The following is a 16462-nucleotide window of genomic DNA, read 5'->3' as shown; positions in this document are numbered from 1 at the left end:
ATTTTGATAAATAAAATATTAATTATATCAAATATAATTAATCAAACCCTAAATTGAATTTGAACACTTCAAATTCAAAACCCTAATTCGAATTTAAACATTTCAAATTCGCTCAATTCGCTAATCCAAGATATAATTTTACGAGCTAGTAGAAGGACCTTATTGAACTACAGATCATGAGCTCCAACGATTTGAGATTAATAGGCTAACTCTTTAGACCGAATTAATCAATATTCGTTAACTATCGAGACACACCACTATAGCTCGATAGTTGCATTCTCCTCATTGTGATATATTTCTGTCCACTTTAACCATAATCAGTAAGTCGATCCTTCACAGGTCGTTCATATTTACAACTAGGTCAATATTACCGTTTTACCCCTGTAAATACACTTTGCTCCTTAAGCTCCTACTGATCCTTTATTGAACAATTGGTTTATAGTTCAACTTTAAACCATGTCTCTCTCTATCAAGAAAGGGTGGGGTCCCGTTGTTTAAGACCAAGAATCAATACTTAAGAGAATAACCTATATGTTAACTTTAAATCAGGTAGGAGTGAAGTTCATTTTGCAAAACTATGTCCCCAGCTATTTATCCAGTCTTATCCCCAAAATGGGAAGCTTATTGAGTAGTGCTGTTGGATGATTCTCACCCATGTAGATCAAAGGATAATACCAAATAAAGAGAGTTCATAGTTAGCTCAGGATTAAGATCAAGTTACCCTAGGTCATCCAATTTGAAATAGTCAGTTTTAACAGTAAACGGTTGTTATAAAGAAAAGTGACTATTTCGAGGTCTAGTCTTATGTAAACATCCTCTACATATGATGCCCCCACTCGTATATCTCCACATGAATGATTTTGGGATCACATCATTTGTATCAATATATAAAGTAGGCCGCATCCAATAGTGTTACCAGGATAAGATACCCAATCTCATCCATATACTTATAGACCATTTTGGCTATATACTAAAACTTGATCCATTTTTATGTCTCCACATAAAGTTAAAGTATGCATATTATAGCCATGAATTCGTTTATTGGATTTTTATAATAAAAGACAATATCAATTACAATTTATTGAATGAAATACTCAATAATACTTTTATTGATAAATAAAATATGTTTCTAACATTTACGAACTGTGAGTTTTAGTACATTTCCAACAAGAGAGAGCCCTTTTGTTCGATTTCATCAACGTCGATAACATAAGTCTTACATGCACGTAGAATTGAGTAGGATTCTACTTACCTTACTATACCTTCGATGGCAAGGATCATCATATAACTAGGTATCTTACCATGCCTTCGGTATCGAAGCTTAGGAGTAGGTTTTACATATCATCATACATGTTATCATTAAATAGCATACTTGTCAAACTGACAGGAATCAGTAAATAACTCACTTCAATGCTAAGTCATAGCATGAAAACTCAGGTGGAACGCATGGAGTTTTCATATAAAAACTATCTTTTAAAACATCAATCATTCGTTAAACTCAATTCCCATTACTGAAAGCATGCATTAAAACATCAAGGTAAAAACAACTATGCGTTGAACATTCATAAGTAAAACACTTAGTAAATATTTTGAAAACTAGTAACCCATTTTCTTAAGTTATTTATCAAAGGGGTTTGTAAGCTTCTCCTATTTGTGTCTTCCCTGAAGTAAGGAAAGGTCCCTTGGTCAGTATAATTAGCTCCTTTTTGAGCTTAATATATAAACTTTACTTCATCGCATACTAGTAATTCATCGCATCACAACTAAGTTCAATACATCATAATCCATCTTCACTGCATTAGCTATTCTTAGCCATCTTACCTTATAACTTGACTGAAAATTTGGAAATCTTTCCTCAGGGTGCTCGGATAAGCTTTCAAACACCTTCTTAGCCTATGCGATGAACGTCTACTATGCGACGTACTCAAAGCGCCTTAGTTGTGAACTCTTTGCCTACGCATCAATGCATATCATCAATTGGTCAACTGCTTACTTGTTCTTCATATGCAGTTGCCTGCTTATTCATCCATAACACTATTTCAATATCAATTTTCCAGATTCCATAACTCTAATTTAGCAATTAACTAGCTAAACTTCCTTTAATGAATTCGCTTATAATCATCTTAACTCTCACTTACCTTAGAAATTGAGCATTACTCCCTTTGAGTCAATTGAAAACCTCCAACTTTCCTTAAAGTTTGCCCGAGAATTCTTCACACTTTCTAAGTCTTCAGATGATAGCAACATTTCCTTCCCTTAGGTGTAAGAAAATTTTGGCAAACCATTTTTCTTCTTTATAAGGTTAATTTATACTTAGGTTTGTATGAGAATTCCAACTTAATTAAACGCCATCTGGCATGCTAATCATCCAATTGATGTCTTTCAGACCGCCACTTGGCCTGCTTACAAGTTAATTAAGACAAACTCCTCAGCTTATCTTCATCGCATGGCATTACGGTCACTTAAGGCTTTTCCTGGTTAGCGCATACTTCTACTCATCGTCATATCCTCTGAGTGACACCTTTAACACATGATCCTCTGCTGCCTCCTTTGTCAACTTAGCCCTCAACATTGGCATATGGGATTGGTTGCATGCTTTTCTCATACCCACATAGCTATACTTAGCCACAATGTCCCCTTCTTGGACTTCTGGTCGCATAGTTCAACAAAACTGGCTGCATGGTACATCATAGCTCCAACGCATGGAATCTTCTACTTTCTCTAAGTGTTAACTTCTTTCTACTTCACCCGAGGGCTCAACATTCCACACTTAGCATATATTTTCCTGCCCTTTTTCTAGCTTGCCATTGTTTAAACTCTTAAACTCTCTATGCGTCAACTGCTCTTACAACCCGAGAGCATATATTCCTAACACTTAGAAGATTTTTCTCTCTTACACATTACAAATGCATCATTCATTAAATGTACTTAGCTTACTCTTAAATTAATGTTAATACACATATTTAACACATAATTAAGAGAACTTAAACTTAATTAACTAGTAAAACAAGTTCAGAAGTTTACAATTTACCTTCTCCTTAAAGAAATTTCGTCCTTAAAATTTGCCCTGAACTCCTTACGTGAACTGGTGTGGATATCTGTTTTTCATTTGTTCTTCAGCTTCCCATGTAGCTTCCTCTACTTCATGATTCATCCACAAGACTTTTACTAGTGGAATAGTCTTGTTCCTCAATACCTACTCTTTCTTGTCTAAAATCTAAACTGGTTCTTTTTCATAAGATAAATTCTCCTTCAGTTGCATTGGCTGATCCTGGAGAATAGGAGTAGGGTTGGGTACATATTTCTTTAACATAGACACATGGAAAATATCATGCATCTTAAATAACTCAGTAGGTAAATGTGGACAATTTTTCAAAATTGACAATTTTAGAAGCTTGAATTTGATTTATAAATAGTTTGTGAAGTTTGAAATTGGTCTTCAAAATGTCTTTATGAAGAGTTAACTATTAATCTATGTGAATAAGTTAGATTTGTGTTTTTCAATTGAGCTAAATTTTACTTCTGATTTATTTTCTTTTTATGTCTATTTATATTCAGGTCTGCTTATGCGCACATCGACTAATCTCACAGGACAACCCACTTGATCTTACAATATTGAAAATTAATTCCTAGGAAAGTGGCCACCATTGTTTGAACCCTTGACTTCTTAGCCATTTTAATTGAGACTATGTCTCATTTTTATCACTAGGTTAACTCACTGATGTTACTTTTTATTTATTTTATTCTTTTACGCTCAGACAAGTTAGAAATAAATTTCAAACTCTAAAACTAGTTAGCCTATTTTTTAGGTTTATTGATACTACAACAACTAAATGTGAACATTCCAAATTACATGGACTAAAGTTGAACAACCCTTAGTGATTATAATAGTATTTTGACCTAGTTTTTAATTTGAGAAAAATATATTTGTACTTTAAAAATAAATTAATTTGAAAAAAAAAAACTAAGATATGTGTTTTCTCTTTTCAATGAGAATCTTTTATGGAATAAATAATGAATGTGAATGAAAACTAAGGAAACCAATTTTCAACCATATATATACATCAACGATATCGACATGTGGAATGGATCGAGTTTACCTTAAAATTGATAATACAAGTTTATCTCAGTTAAATTAGGTTCATGTTGGCAATAAAAAATATATTTTCAAGTGATACAAATGCAGAGAAAAGTAGTGGCCACATAAAGATGTATTTTTAAGTGAGTACTCACATGGGATAATTGATAATCCAAAGAGTAGTGACCACAATTTTTTATGTGAGGATGGGAATGTCTTTCTTTGAGTGAGACTGCTCCATGGATATATATCGTACATGCAAATTAAAAGGAAATAGGTGACCTAATGACTCAGTGGGTACGATTAATAAGAATTTTAAGGTTAGTAGTATATAATTATATATTAGTGGTTAGTTTTTTATCTACCTATAAATACTTATAATGTTTTTACGAGAACATGAGCACAAAATCATTGGTGCGATTTTTTCTTTTATTTCCACCTTTGATTTGTGCAATTTTCTCATAAATATAGGATTGGGTCCAACAACACTACCTCATGCGGAAAAAAAAAATTCTATATTAGAGATCATCTAAATTATAAATATAATATCGTAATCTTTTATATGAATCAATGTCAAATTTAGTTTTTAAATTATTTTTGTTAATTATTAAGTCAAAATTTTCCATGATTACATTTAATTCACTTATTTTCTGGGTTGTTATGAAATAAAGAAAATAAACTAACTTATTTGCCAATATCGTAAAATATCTAATAGGCCACAATAGACCATTTATCTGTATTAGTGATAAATGTCATTTACTATTGATAGACGGTGACATTTTGCTATACTTAAAAACATTTTCAACTGTTTAAACATTTAAAACAATTATTCTTCTTTCCCTTTTTTTTTTTGATTTTTCTACTAATGCAATCTGAATGAATTAAAAAAACAATAATATATTTATTTATATACCAAATTCATGATGTCAAAAGGTTAAATATAATTAAACTAATTAACACATGGTATACCTCAATCAAGAGGTTAGGTTAGAAGTTTAAATCTTCTAAAATGTTTGTTGAACTCAAAAATTAAATTGGAACCAAATATTATGAGAACCAAATTGCAAGAATTAGAACAATGATTTATGAATAAACTTTTAGACTAAACCTCGCTTTAAGTCCACACAATGTAGAGTTGGTTTTGCCTCAAGGATTAAACCTGCCACACCGCCACACCACCACCCCCCCCCCCCCACCCCCCCCCACAACAAAAAAAAAAGGTTATTGCAGCTCAATACGCTTTGCGCTTTCAAAATACTGCACAAGAAGGATTTATCATTGCAACAAAAGATGAAATTAAGATAATAACAAACAACTAACCTACAGTTTCCATCTGTAATAGTTTACATCCTTTTTCAATTCTAAAACAAAGAACCCTTCAATTTCAACAATATCCTCCTCATTAACCAACCCAATGGGTAAGGAAGCAGAACACTGTGTGGAGCAGAAGCTCGGCCGCAGCAAAATTGGAATCTCACAATAGACGAAGACCTTTGCTTTGCTACTTTAAATATGTAGAAGAAACCCAGAGTAAGATATAGGTTATTAATGAAGTAGTTACTTCAAATCCTCTCAATCCTTTGATTACAGGGGGAATCACAGATACCATAAAAAAGGTTCCCAGCAGCCATGAAAATATAAAAGCTCCAGCCCTGTACCATTGGAAAACTCACATAAATCAAACCCAGTTATCACATCAGATACCATTAGATTCTGATCTATAAGAGGTTGTAGGAGAAAAGAGGAGTCACCAGCCACTCAACCAGAAAAGATGCTTTGTACTCGGTTTATATTTATTTTCTATCATGAAGTTCAGACAGGGAAACGATATGAAATTCTAGACGTACCCATAAAGGAATGCTCGGAGTTTGCTCTTCAGTCGATCATGTAGGAAGTAGAAAGTTGCTATGAGTGATATAGCAACCTGAAGGGTTGGACCTTCCTCGGTTGGAAGGAGAATGGTGAGAATCCCAAGAACTAAGAATGCAATTGATGTCTTGAGAATGAACTTTGTAGATGGTGTTTGGAACCTGCTCCTTATAGCCTGCACAACCCGAGACTGATTGACTTCCCTGACCTTTTTCTTGATGTCAATTTTTGGGTTTTTTCTGTCATAGAACTTTTGCATGATAATTTTATCATGAGCTGATTCAATGGCATCAACACTTTCTTTGTGCCCTGCGTATCTATGAATAAGGAAGTTTCTGGCAGCTTGAATTTCATCTTCAGATGCTTCCTTACTTATGCCAAGCCGTTTGTATGGATCCCTTACATGAATTCGAGGGAATATAGCTGCACTAGCAGAGAAAGTCAAGAAGGAAGCTCAGAGATGAGTTAAGCTAATTTGAGAAAAGAGTCGTGAAGGAAATTGTGTTAATGAATAATCTGATGAGACAAAATGGAATGTGGAGCTTGTTTAATACAACTGCAGTAAATATTATCATCAATATACGAATGAATAGATTTGCCATACTTGTTAGGTAATTTATCACAATCTTGTGTAGAATCATATGTTATTGTTATAAATCCCAGTATTGCATTGCTTCTTCTTCTTCCTATTTTCCCTCCACCTTCTGGGCCGTAATTTTTTTTTGGTAATACGGCTAATGGAAAAAATCAACAAAAATCAGGCCCATCACAAGGTTAATTGGTTAAATGTATCTTTTCAAAAGATAGGAATCATAGAGGCAGAAAATATGCCTTAAACAAATAAGGGCTAATCCAACTACTTTAACTTTTGGAACTACTAGTACTTTAACATCAAGCTCCTTTGAAATATGACAAAAAGATTTCATCCATCAAATCTGGTAATGTGTTAGCACTTAGCAATGTCAAATTCAATTTGATCCCATATATGTACATATAAATTGAGAGTGTAGGGAGAAGACTGAAAACATGTACTCTACTCTTGACACATTAGCTCATTAACACAAGGAATGTTTGGTTTGGCACATCAGAAAGGCTACAACTAATGATTTTCTTTTCCGAGCCACACAGCTTATTCTCTATGCCATTTCAAAGATGGAATAAGAACGTTACCGGCAGACTCATTTGCAAAATCTTCGGAGGAAGCGTCAAATGCACACTTCGTAGTGTGCCGAATCTGGAGAGTTTTGCATCTAAGAGCAGGACCCGTCCAGCAACTTCTGCATTAAACAACAAGGTTAATGAATGATGAATTCAAAAGAACACTAACGTGTATTGGTGAGCAGAACCTTTTGAGATATTGCAAATCAATATTTTCTCTAAAGTTCCCATTGGGAAAAGATGAAACCAGCTCACGCGGAATCCTTGCACTAGGTCTCAGAAGACAACATTTTGAGGGTTTGCCACTTAATCCCGACAAAATCATTATATGAAATCTCTGTCCTTAGTGCCACACGGTATCACTAATATGTTTATATTCTCCAAGCCACAGAATTAGCAGCTGTAATTTTATTAAAATCAATGTATTAGATATACCTTAAAAAAATTAACAAAAAGAAACCGTAAAAGGTGAGCAAAATAAAATAGAAAACATCACTCTACAAGAATTCAACCATCAGCAATAAATTAGGCTTAGCAAAGTTTAGACAGCAGTCAACAAGTTGAAGAGAAATGGTCTGCTATTTAGGTTATTTTCCATTATTTAGCCATGGAGAAACGAGGATATAAAAGTCTCTCTTGAAGTTCCTTATGTCAAATGTTGTGTTGTGGAGCAAAAAGAAATTACATCATTCATTTGGTAGTTGCAGAGATTCAATTTGGCCAACAAAACAATACAGTTACTGAGAAGAAGGGTCAGGCGTTTGGTTTACTTGAATTGGAGAAGTAGAATCTATTCGTTTTTATTCTCCCTTCGGAACCCATCTCAATATAATTTTTCAACCCGCAATCAAAATTTTCTAAAGAAATGCATTTCACTTTTAGGGTCCAAGAGAATGAAGTTGAGGGAGCTTAATAAAACTCATTAGACTAATCAAAGGGAATGCCATAGTGAACATTAACTGACTTCTAGAGTAGAAAAGAGCAAAATTGCGGGATACGTGATGAAAAAAGTAGGGAATTTCGGCAGAAGTTCAAGAGATACAAGTTCACAACCCAAAATCAACATAAAGAAACCACACAATATGAGATGAAGCTCAAACCAACAAAAAGAATAACGAAAAAAGAAAGAAGATTTGAAGAAAAACCTCATGGATAAAAGTGCAGAGCGGTCCGATAAGCAAAATCTTCAGGTGGGTCGATCTCAAATGTTGTGGTAAAGGATAGGGAAAGGAAGACGCTGACCTACAGCTTTTGGAGTGCGCTACTGAACAAGTAAACCTTCCTTCCACGAAAATGATAACCCAATTAAGAAAATGAGTAACGATATTAAATTAAAGGTACAATTACAAATATAGACATTAGATCTAAAGTATTAATAGATATAATATAATAAAAAAAATTATAAATATGGTCAAATTTAAATAGTAATAGAGGGTAGAAGTCTATGAATGATAGGAGTCATTATTGATAGACTTATCTATATTTGTAATTTTTTTAAATGATGTTATACACTTTGTTATTATTCTTAAAAATGTTACAAATTGTAATTACCCTAAATTAAATGAAAAAAAGTGGGAAAATATGAACAAGAATTTCAAAGGTGTTGGCCAGATTAAATTAGGATTTTTTAGTTCAATTATTCGGATAGTTTTTTTAAAAAAAATTTTGCACATAAAAAAATCAAATTATTTATAGAAATTAAAAAATATATATTGATAGACACTGATAGACTTCTATCAACGTCTTGATAGACTTCTATCAACCTCTATCAAAGGAAGATTAAAATTTTACTATTATGTATAAATAGTTTTCTTTTTTTTTTCTTTTTTTTTCTATTTTTAAAAATCTCTCATTTTTTTCGCTAAAGTTTTTTTAAGAACAGAGTTCATTTGAAACTATTCAAATTTTGGCCAGTAACACTCCTAAAATTTTGGATATTTTTTTAGTTTGTTCCACTTTGAAATGTTTTATTCAAACCTCCAAATTTAAAAATTGTTACAGGATTGAAATTCACACAACACCTGACCATAAAGATTGTAAGGCAATATAACATAGTTTACGGTTAGTTTCAACTACATAAAACATTAAGATTGTTATTACTCTTCGTTTAAAGTTGACAATATTTACAACATTATTCACAATAATTAATTTTTAAATATTAACTACATTATCAATTTACATGAATAACGTTATAAATGATGTCACATATATTTTCTAATTTTCGTACATTAATTACTGCATCCATTTTCATTCATATTTAATGGAAAAATCTTTACTGAAACAATTTAAAGTCTATTGAAATATATCTCAAAGGGCAGAAAATTAGTTTCTCTTGTACTTGTTAATTATTTCTTTTTCTAAAATCTTCAAAATCATCTTTGGTTATTTAACCAAACACCATAACTTTATTAAGAGAGAGGGGGAGAGAATAAGAATAACTTTTCTATAAGTTATACCTCCACTAATTTTAGGTGTTGTTAAACATTACAATAAATATATTTGAGAGTAATTTTAGAATGATCAAAATCACTTTTGACATTACTAAAATTATTTTTCTTCTAAAATTGTGATGTTTAACAATTATGAAAAAGTAATTTTTGAAATATCCAAAATCACTTGAAATGATTCCCTATCAATTATTTGGAATGTGATCCTAAGTGGTTTTTGTTAGAGTGTCTTCTTTTCAAAAACACTACAATATCATGTTAAAAAATTCCCCTCATATTTCACTCTTTTTTTTTTTCCTAATTAGAAATTTTGTATTTTTCAATTAAAATTTTTTTTCCATTTTTATTTTATTCCTCTCTAATTTTTATAATATTTACATCTAATTTTCTTCAATTTCTAAAATATATATATAAGTTTTTCTCATACCTTTTATTGAAATATTGCAAATTTGAAAACTAATTAGGGAAATATGGTGGTTTGAAAACTATTTAGGGATTTGTGGTTGTTTTGCAATTTTGAGATACTTATTGAAGGTTGAAGGCTCGACAATGGAGCTTGTTGAGTGTTCAGCACTTGACATATACTGCTTGTCGAGTGTTTAACATTCGACCTCTTTAGGTCGAAAGTTCAACACTCGACAAAGGTCTTCCCCATGGCTGCCAAGATTCCCTTTCCCATGCCTCTGCCAAGAATCCTTTGCTGGGCTTCTGCATGCTGACAAACTTCTGCACAACATGGTGGCCATGACTTTACTATGGCCAGCTTTCTCGTGGGTCGAGTGTTTAACACTCGACCTATGGCTTTTTAAACCCCCTCCTAGATCACACTTTTCCTCACTTCTTCGTCGATTTGAAACCCCTCTCCTCCAATTTTATCTCACTGTTCCCCCTTCTTCGTTCCATCAAAAACCTCTTTCCTCCCATTTTTTACTTTCCATTTCCATTTCACATTCTTCTATTTCGTTTGATACAAATTGTCCCCATAATTCTCCCTTGATCACAAATTATACTAGTTTGTTAATTTACTCTATTAGATTTCTATTTTCTTTTAAGAATAATTATAAATTTTGTTTTTGTTCTTATATTATTATTATTTTTTTATAGTTTTTATTGTTGTTCGGGAAATAAAGATTCAAAAAGAGGTATATGTTTGATCAACTAAATTACTATTTTTTTTTATAAGTTTTAGATTATAATATTATTTTATTTTTTGTAGTTGTTGTTGTCGGATAACAAATAACAAAAAAAAAAAAAAAAAGGTGAGTCACTTTGAAGGAAAAAAAGAACTATGGTCGAATTTGTGAGTTGAACTTTAATTTTTATTTATTAGTAGCTTTTTGTTTTTAATATTTGTTTATGCTTAATATATCATTTTTATTTCTTATATTGATGTTAATAATTTTTTAATATTAGTTATATATCTATATTACGCCGAATTTAATAATATTTCAGATATATCATGTTTATGTTAGTCTACCATGTTAATGTTAATTTTTCTAATATTGTTTTTAAATTGAAGATCAAGAAGTAATTTGTCGTTTGTTATATGATATTCTATATTTTAGTATTGTTTTTTTAGTTAACAAGTTTAGTATTTTGTTTGTTTTTAATAAAAAAAAGTTAAAATTTCTTGTTTGTTTTTATTTAACTGTGATGTTTATAGTTTAAAAAATTTAGTTTATTGTTATGTTTAAGAAGTTGTTGTTTATAGTTTAAAAACTTTAGTATTATTAGTTTAATACAAAATTATTGTGATTTTTTAAAATATATTTCTTATGATATTTGATTCTTTTAGTATTAAATTTGAAAAAAATAGTTTTAAAAAGTTTAGTTTATTGTCATGTTTAAAAAGTTGATGTTTATAGTTTAAAAACTTTAGTATTCTTAGTTTAATACAAAATTATTGTGATTTTTTAATATATTTCTTATGAGATTTGATTTTTTTTTGTATTAACTTTGAAAAAAAATAGTTTAAAAAAGTTTAGTTTATTGTTATGTTTAAAAAGTTGATGTTTATAATTTAAAAACTTTAGTATTTTTAGTTTAATACAAAATTATTGTGATTTTTTTAACATATTTCTTATGATATTTGATTTTTTTAGTATTAACTTTGAAAAAATAGTTTTAAAAGTTTAGTTTATTGTTATGTTTTAAAAGTTGATGTTTATACTTTAAAAACTTTAGTTGACAATATGGCAGAATCAATTGCATCGCCATGTGATGATGAAGATATGACGGCTAACAATCAGTACAGAGATTTCAGAACAGAAACGGATGATGAATTTGAAGAGTTGGATTTTGATGGTTATGAACACGAGTTACCTTCAGATACATTCAACGATTTAGATATGAATGTACTAGATTGCACTCGAGAACATGACCTAATTGTAGCCCTTGTAGATGTTGACAATACCCAATTGTATAAAGGGGTGATTTGTCAAGACAAAGAAATGCAACAACATACGGTCAAATATTTTGCTATTAAATGTCATGCACCATATGAGATTGTGGAATCGACACTGGCAATTTGGACAATTCAGTGAGAAGTGGGAAGAAGGTTGCAAATGGAGACTTCGTACAATAAAGAAAAGATCGCATGGCTTGTTCGAGATTACTAAATATGTTGAGCAATATACATATTTTATTCAGAATTGAGTCAAAATCATGTGCAGTTGGATTCATCAATGATTGCACTAGAACTTTGTGATGTTGTAAGAGAAAAACCATCTATCAGCGTGGCACAACTGCAGTTCGACATAAAATCAAAATTTGTATATCATGTTTCTTACCATAGGGTGTGGGAGGGAAAAAGAAAAGCGTTGGCTAAAGTGTTCGGTGACTGAGATGAGTCATACAAATTGTTACCCAGGTGGCTGTATATGGTTAAGCAGACCAATCCCGGAACACGTGTTGAGTAGAGAGTGAAAGAAACACTTACTGAAGGCCATGTTATCCTAACTTATGTATTTTGGGTATTTGGTTCTTGTATAAAAGCTTTTAATAAATGTCGGCCGATAATTAAAATAGATGGTACCCACTTATATGGAAAATATCGAAGAAAGTTACTGATTGCTACATCAGTTGATTCAAACGGGCATCTTCTTCCACTTGCATTCATCATTGCAGATGAGGAGTTTGCAGACTCATGGAGATGGTTCCTGAAACACTTGAGAGAAATTGTAACACACGAAGATGTGTGTTTAATTTCAAATCGATATGTTCACATCATCGCAGCAATGAACAATCCAGCAAATGGTTGGACGAGACCAAAATGTCACCAATGTTTCTGCTTACGACATATCGTCAGCAACTTCAATAAAAATACAAAATTAACACATTAAAAAATTATGTTTATCGTGTCGGGTGTCAATTTCAAATTCAAAAGTTTAACAGAGCCATCAAGGACATCAAAAGAATAAATTAGAGTTGTCTGAGTTTTTTTTACAACATTAGTATAGAGCAATGGACTCAAGCACATGATGGAGGATTCAGATACGGGTGGATGATGATAAATCTATCATAGTGCATAAATGACGTTCTCAAAGGAGCTCGAATTCTCTTGCTCAAATAATATTCTTCAAGTGCGTAAATTATTTCGAAAAAAGAAGGAAAGAAATAAGAGTTGCTTTGGAATGTCAAGATAAATACACCCGATAATATTATTTTATACATATATGTTATTAACAATTTGTTTCAAGCATATTTATAATACTAAATGGAGTAAAAATTCAGGTACGCACACGAAAAAAATTAATAAATGGGTTGCAAGATCTAGTAAACATGAAGTACAGTCATACGATCGATGTGAAGGTGTGTTTCATGTGAAGACCGGACGTCATAATCTCAATGTCAAAGGAGAAAATATTCAAATATTGAGACTAAACGGGTCCGAGCGGTACTGTTTATGTAACAAATGGCAAACGTTTGACATTCTATGCTCGCATTTTATGACAGTTTGCTCACATTTTAACATGAACTACAAAGATTTTATTGAGAACTACTATAAATTTTCAATATATGCTGAATGTTACTCTCCTCAATTTCAACCTATATCGCATGAAGATTACTGGATCACACACCCTAATATGCTCGTCTTACATGCTGAGCCATCTTGTTGAGAAAACTGGTAAACCAAAGAGTTCACATTACCATAGTGAGATGAATTGGACCAAACCAATCACTCGACAACGATGTGAGTTTTGTAATCAGTTAGGTCATAATCGAAGAAAGTGTCATTCTTTACTAAGATAGACTTCAGATAGTTAGGGATTTTTATTATTAATACTTTTTATCTTGTAAGACTATTTCAATTGTGTAAATGATACTTTTATTGTATCTTTAATTTTTTTTATTATAACTTATAAAGTTGTACATTATTTTTTTAAATTAAGTTGTACAATATTTAATTGAGAAATAAATAATTTTTTTTCTTCTAGATCATGGTTTTAAATCCAGGACCTATTGATCCCGATGTTTTGTACAACCAATTGATTCATCGATCATCTGTTGTATGGCAAGATCATACCACTAGCAAAATATCTTATAGGCATCGAGAGGCAGTTGTTTAGCGTACTATTCCACTCCATCCTCGAATACTACCGCTACTTCGTACATCTGATTTTATGGAGTTGCCAGATTGGAATTCATTCAGTTAGATCGGCATCTCATCACAGCATTGATCGAGAGATGGAGGCCTGAGATGCATACATTTTACATGTCCATTGGAGAGTGCACTATCACTCTACAAGACATAGAAGTGTTGTTCGGGTTACCTGTTGACGGTGAGCCAGTCTCTGGAGCGATGTATGATGTTTAGTTACAAATTTGTCAACTGTACCTCGGTATGACTCTACCTGTCGATAAAATTAAAGAATCAAGGTTAAGTTTGATATGGTTAGGGACAGAATTCCGTGAGCTCGCCGATGATGCAGACGAGGAAATCGTCATGAGATATGTGCAAGCATATATACTGCAAATGATCGGTAGAAGTCTATTTTCTGACAAATCAAGTCATTTTATTCACTTGATGTTTCTGTCACTATTAGTTTGATGGAACTCGAGACATACGCAGTAGAATAAGGACCTAATTACACTCTAATTGCTTTTAATTTAAAGGAAAAGATGCATGTAATTGAAGGAAAAACAATAATTAAAATTACCTTTGTAGCTCCCGAACAACGTTTTTCCTCGCTGAATCTGAACCTGAACTCTTTCAGACCACCACTAGAGTTGATTACTATCCTCTGGACTCAGAACCGAGTTGTGGGACCCGGTGGATGAAGAAACTGAGAGAGAGAAAGAGATGGAAAAAATAAGATGAAATTTTGGTTTTGGGTTTTACCTTTTTTTTTAGCTCAATTTTGAAAAACTAAATTTGACAAAATTGGTTAAATCTTTTCATTCAAAATGAAAGCCCATTTTATAGAAAAAAACCATGCAACATGAACCAAATCCATAAACATTCAACACCTATAATCCACTATCTTAGTGGGCTTGATGTCTCCACTATAAGCCAACACCTAGCCCACTATTTTGTTAGTGGAATTATCCAACAAAAGTTTGGATTTTTCCACTAACTATAGTCAAAAGGCAAACTAGTCATTTGTCAAAGTCAAACTTTGACCAAAAAGTCAACATTTTGACTTTTTATGATTTTTTCCGTGTTAACTAATTTTGACCTCCCGAGCATGAATCCGCATTCATTTCTCAAAATTCAAATCATATTTGAATATAAGGCCGATCAAAGTTTGATTTTTCAAAGTCAAAAGTCAACTCTTTGACTTTTTACATCTTTGACCATTTCCATCATTTCAGAGCTTTCGAATATGAACGTATTCATATTCTTGATATTTAAATCACATTTAAATATTAAAGTTGTATCTCTAAACTGAAAACCCGACCACTATATCACATTTACTTATCAGTTTCTCTCTCTTCACCTAATTCAAACAATTCGAATCATTCTATCATACTATTATAAGTTTATTCCATATGAGCTAGTAGGGGAACCTAATGAACCTATAGATCATGGGCTCCAACGATCCGAGATTAGCTAGCTAAACTCTTTAGACGGAGCTAATCAACATTCGTTAACTAACGCGGCCACTTTGTAATTAGTACAAACGATGTGATCTTGAATCGTTCATATAGAGATATGTGAGTGGGGGCTTCCTATGTAAAGAGTTTAATATAAGATTGAACCATGAAATAGTCTCTTTTTACATTCTAAATTCGTTCTTATGTATAAATATTGCCTATTTCGTTAATTGATGACCTAGGTAATTAATCTTAATCCTGGGCTAATTATGAACTCCTGTTCACTCAGAATTATCCTTAGATCTTCATGAGTGAGGGCATTCATCATCACTGGCCCAATAAACCTCCATTTTCAGGGTAAGATCGGGTGGATAGCTGGAAACATAGGGGTGTAAGACGAAATTCACTCCTACCCATTATAGGATAGTAGAATAGTTTGTTCGCTTTATTAATGAATCCAAGTCTTGAACAAGAAGCCCACCTTCTCCTTGGCCCGAGAGGATTTCGATTTATAAGTTGGACCTTAAACCAATTATTCATTAGAGGATCGGTGGAACTTAAGGAATAAGATGTAGTCTCCGGGGGTAAAACGGTTTTTTATGACCAACGACGGATTACGAACAACCTGTGAAGGATTAGCTTTCTAATCATGGTTTATATCAAATGGACAAAAATATATTCTATAGTGAGGGGAGTGCAACTACGGGACTATAGTGGAATGACCCGTTAGTTAACGAATGTTGATTAGCTCCGTCAAAGAGTTTAGCTAGCTAATCTCGGATCGTTGGAGCCCATGATCTATAGGTTCATTAGGTTCCCCTACTAGCTCATATGGAATAAACTTATAATAGTATGATAGATGATTCGAATTGGT

General features: G+C 32.2%; 1 protein-coding gene across 2 annotated transcripts; it reads right to left on the bottom strand.

The window, feature by feature from the left end:
• Positions 1 to 5325: 5325 nt before the first annotated feature.
• Positions 5326 to 8402, bottom strand: LOC120080743 (protein CHAPERONE-LIKE PROTEIN OF POR1, chloroplastic). Of its 2 annotated transcripts, none has more exons than XM_039035401.1 (5): positions 8251 to 8402; positions 7294 to 7505; positions 7118 to 7224; positions 5926 to 6370; positions 5326 to 5730 (listed from the first exon to the last, which is right to left on the bottom strand). In XM_039035401.1, the coding sequence occupies exons 2-5, from the start codon at positions 7428 to 7430 to the stop codon at positions 5580 to 5582; spliced, it is 840 nt and encodes a 279-aa protein (XP_038891329.1). In that variant the 5' UTR covers positions 7431 to 7505; positions 8251 to 8402; the 3' UTR covers positions 5326 to 5579. The 2 variants fall into 2 exon arrangements, with proteins under 2 accessions (XP_038891329.1, XP_038891406.1); XM_039035478.1 differs by having other exon boundaries at positions 7118 to 7221.
• Positions 8403 to 16462: the final 8060 nt, after the last annotated feature.

The sequence above is a fragment of the Benincasa hispida genome, chromosome 1 (assembly GCF_009727055.1).
Source record: "Benincasa hispida cultivar B227 chromosome 1, ASM972705v1, whole genome shotgun sequence".
Taxonomy (NCBI): Eukaryota; Viridiplantae; Streptophyta; class Magnoliopsida; order Cucurbitales; family Cucurbitaceae; genus Benincasa; species Benincasa hispida.
This window is presented reverse-complemented; position numbering and strand designations above follow the sequence as displayed.